Here is a 3,844-nt window from a genome sequence, read left to right on the forward strand (position 1 = left end):
CATCTGTAGTGATGCGGACTCTGCATCAGTCTGTCATGGTGAAGAGTTGTTGATAATTTATTATTGAGATGACAAAACAAAAGCTCCAACATCATTCCAGACCAATTCTCTCCATCCTCTAACACACATGGAAAGAAATGGCAAACAGAACCACCCCCGAAATTTCAACCAATCACAGACCTTAAATTAGATGTGTCATCATTGACCAATTTGATTGACAGGCTGAAGGCATTTTTTTGGGTGCATTTATTGTTGTAATGTTTATATTTGACACCTAATGAGAAGCCATGTGTCCCTAAATTTCTTTCTCTACTCTTATACAATAACAATAAATGCTTCTTATCTGATGGAAATAATTTCCATGTTAGAGAGAAAACCTTTGATATTTGGAATTAATTTGTATTTAAAGGCTAAAATTCATGTTAGAGGTTTGATTTTATTGCACTAAATGTATTAAAACCCAAAATAAAAACAAATAGAATTCTTCATCATAAGATTGATTTTATTGATATATTCTGTATACAAAATAACTCCCTAAATAATATTTGTATTTTGAAAAGTTACATGAAAAATAAAACTTAAACAAGTCTTGTCTATATAATGAAATCTTCTTTTACTATTATACCCAAAACACACCATGAAACAGCAGTAAAATCACAACCTTCTTTTATTCATGTATTTTTAAATCAGTTGCAGTAACAAGGTCATTAAAAACAAAACCTAAACAAGGAACAGAGCTGAGGTGGAGCTACATGGAAAATAATGATGAACATCTGGAAGAGAACAAAGGAAAACCTGCAGCATTTATACTGAGGAAGATGATAACAAACAAGGTCCAGATGTGGTGATCAGAGACTGAAAACCTGCTTTCAAACAAGAACAGACAGTAAAGACAACAGTAGAAACAGTTAGAAATGTTGTTTAGTCAAATCTGACTGAAATAAAGAAAATGAAACCATATTTCCAGCAGATCTTACAAGGTTTCCAAAAGTCAGACATGATATTTTTCTATCTCAGACACATTAAATAAAGTTTAAATGCTTCAGAAGAAATAAATTGTTTAACATGAAAACACACTGATCATTTAAAGACTCTGATTTAAAGACATTTTATCCTTTAAAATATTTCTGCTCTTTAAATAAGTTGAACACAAACATAAATCTAAAGTTTGAAAACCTCCACAATCATCAAATAAAACTGACATCATTGTTTCTAAATAAAAATCTAATGTCCACATGTGAACTATGTTTCCAATGATGTGTTTTACTGAACCACTCGCAGCATTAACACATGAGACGCTGTCAGATTCTTCCTCATAAGACATGAAACCCAGTAACTTAAATGGTGTCAGTCTGCCCTCTGCTGGACTCATAGGTACTGCAACACAAAAAGCAGGTACTAATAATAACCTCTACAGGGAGCATCACTATAACCCATATCAAAGCAGGTATACCAGTAACAAATTATTAACTATGATACCACATTAATACATAAAGACAACATCAATACCAAAGTCATGTAGAGTCTATATATAAGAAGACCATGTAGATGTTTGAAATTATAAAGAAGAAAAGTTCAGTTTTTACTCACTTTGCTGTCTTTCAGCTGCTTTTTGCTTCCTGGAAGAATAAAGAGATTAAAGAGATTGAATGAGACGTGTTTGATGTACGTCACCTGGTTTTATTATGACCTGAACTTCCTCACCTCCTCTGAAAAACAACAACAGTGATTCCAATCAGAAGAATCAGTCCTGTGATGCACAGAGTCCACATGAAGCCTCTCAGAGGAAACCAGTCTGTGGAGGCTGGTTCTGTGGAGGCTGGTTCTGTGGAGTTTGTGGATGATGAAGTTGAGATTTATAAAAATCATAATTTGTCATTTTAAATTTACACTTCTTTCCTACCCGTAGAATCAGGTGTGTAGTGAGCTTCTATCTTCACACTGTTTCCTTCAACAAACTGGCAGGTGAATCTTCTGTTGTGGTCTCTCTGATGTTTTACAGTCAGGCTGGAAACACAGTTTGTCTGGTTGACGTAGAAATCAACACTTTCATCTTGCAGCTCAGTTCCTTCATCATCCAACCAGCGGAAGCTGCTCTGTTTACAAGGATTAATGTTACTGTATCTCCACAGAGAGCAGGTTAATGTGACTTCATCCTTCTGTAGATCAGCATCTGGTGGAGACGGAGAGACTGAAGGAAAACAGGTGATTTCTGTTATCTCACATTAAAAATGTGGAATATCATATTTTAAAGTGAGGAACTCTGAGAAGAAAGACTCGTCTTCTGGTTCTTAGTTTGACTTGTTGACTGTCCTTTGGAAACATTCCAGATATAATCTGACTTTATGAAGGTGGAGAAAACCAAGTGGAAGAAATCTTAATGTTTACTTTTCTTCCTCCTTGAAAACTTGCATCTAAACTTTAGTTCCTGTCTGCATGTGTTCACTGAGAGGGTCCCTCATGTTACGGCCGTCCCAAACAGGAAGTTCACATCACTGAGAAATGGATGCTGATAATTCCTGATAACACAAACAACTTCTCCACAGTGTTTCACAGTGATGAGTTTTACTGTGTCAGAGTCTCATTCAAGTCAGAAAAACTCACCAGTCAGAATATTTAGAAACACATATGAGTCGCTGTCAAAACTTTTCCAATATCCACAGATGTAATGACCGACATCTTCATCAGTGATGTTGTTGATGACCAGAGAGCAGTTACTGTTCACACTCAGTCTGGCAGCTCGAGCTGAGTTTTTAATAACATTTCCATCTATAACCTCCTCTTCAGTTACACGTCTTTCATCTCTGCTGTGAAACCAGTAAACATCGGAACATGAGGAAGATGATGGTTTACTGTTACAAGGTAAAACAACCTCATCTCCAGGTTTATTGTAGAGATCGATTATTCCTCCACTGACGCCTGCTGAAGAGAAAAAGACACATTTAGAGCAAAGTTTTTCTCCACACACATCAACCAGAAATGAAATCAGAAATGTAGATTTCATCATTAGAAGTCAGAGAGAAGAAATGTTTCTTCTCTTCCTGCTGCTTCAGTTCTCTCTTCATTTCTGTTTCAGTCAAGTTACATTAATGTGAGAATCTGTTCAATATAATTTACCTGAACTGGTTTACTTCCTTCATTTTATGAAAGCAGCTTCTAAATTATATCTATAGTATTTTGTAAAGTCATTTATAAACCTCTAACAAGTGAAAGAAAATCAATGTTTACCTTCAGCATGAAGCAGCAGAATTAAAACGAACTCCAGCAGAGCCATTCTGTGTCTCTCTGTGAACGTTGTGAGGCTTTTCTCTGCTACAGATTTCTACGTGTTGGTTCTGGTTCCTCTTTCTGGTCGATTTACTGGAAAAAAAATTACTCAACATCAGCTCCTACTAATTATAACATTTCTGTGTCATCACATCTTCCTTTGTCCTGCTGACAGACTTCAGGCAGGAGCAAACTCTTTATAAGTTTGTTCAATTTAAGAATTTAATTCTTCTTAAACATGTGGTGATTATTTATTTTGGTTCAGTCTGTAAATAGAAAATCATGCAGGAACCTGTCAAGTGGATTTTAACTGTTGTGATAAAATTCAACTTCTATTTCAGGCTAATCCAGAAACGTTTCTGTAGTTTATTTTATTCTTACTGATGATCTACATCTTTGAAACATGTTTCTAAAACAATAAAGGAAAAATACGCTTAAAAAAAATCAAACCTGAATTTTCATTTTTAAAGATAAACACCACCTTTCAGGGTTCACTGCTTGTGTTAAAGAGTTTCCAGTAAGAACAAATGTAAGCTGTGAGGTTACAAAGTCTAAGTTTTATAGGACAAGAAAACTC

The 3,844-nt window shown here is 35.2% G+C and overlaps 1 protein-coding gene across 1 annotated transcript; it reads right to left on the bottom strand.

Annotated features, from left to right (window-relative positions):
• Positions 1–1,523: 1,523 nt before the first annotated feature.
• On the bottom strand, positions 1,524–3,354 carry LOC121633517. The gene is made up of 5 exons (XM_041975627.1): positions 3,229–3,354; positions 2,605–2,922; positions 1,904–2,191; positions 1,705–1,825; positions 1,524–1,619 (listed from the first exon to the last, which is right to left on the bottom strand). The coding sequence occupies exons 1-5, from the start codon at positions 3,272–3,274 to the stop codon at positions 1,583–1,585; spliced, it is 810 nt and encodes a 269-aa protein (XP_041831561.1). The 5' UTR covers positions 3,275–3,354; the 3' UTR covers positions 1,524–1,582.
• Positions 3,355–3,844: the final 490 nt, after the last annotated feature.

Source organism: Melanotaenia boesemani, chromosome 22 (assembly GCF_017639745.1).
Source record: "Melanotaenia boesemani isolate fMelBoe1 chromosome 22, fMelBoe1.pri, whole genome shotgun sequence".
In the NCBI taxonomy this organism is placed as follows: domain Eukaryota; kingdom Metazoa; phylum Chordata; class Actinopteri; order Atheriniformes; family Melanotaeniidae; genus Melanotaenia; species Melanotaenia boesemani.

Excerpts from the sequence above, each read along its gene's own strand:
- LOC121633517 (XM_041975627.1), bottom strand. The coding sequence starts at position 3,274 with ATGGCTCTGCTGGAGTTCGTTTTAATTCTGCTGCTTCATGCTGAAG. Across the intron at positions 2,192-2,604 it reads GTTTCTAAATATTCTGACTG|TCTCTCCGTCTCCACCAGAT; the intron begins GTGAGTTTTTCT and ends GTTTTCCTTCAG. Across the intron at positions 1,620-1,704 it reads GTTGTTGTTTTTCAGAGGAG|GAAGCAAAAAGCAGCTGAAA; the intron begins GTGAGGAAGTTC and ends TTATTCTTCCAG.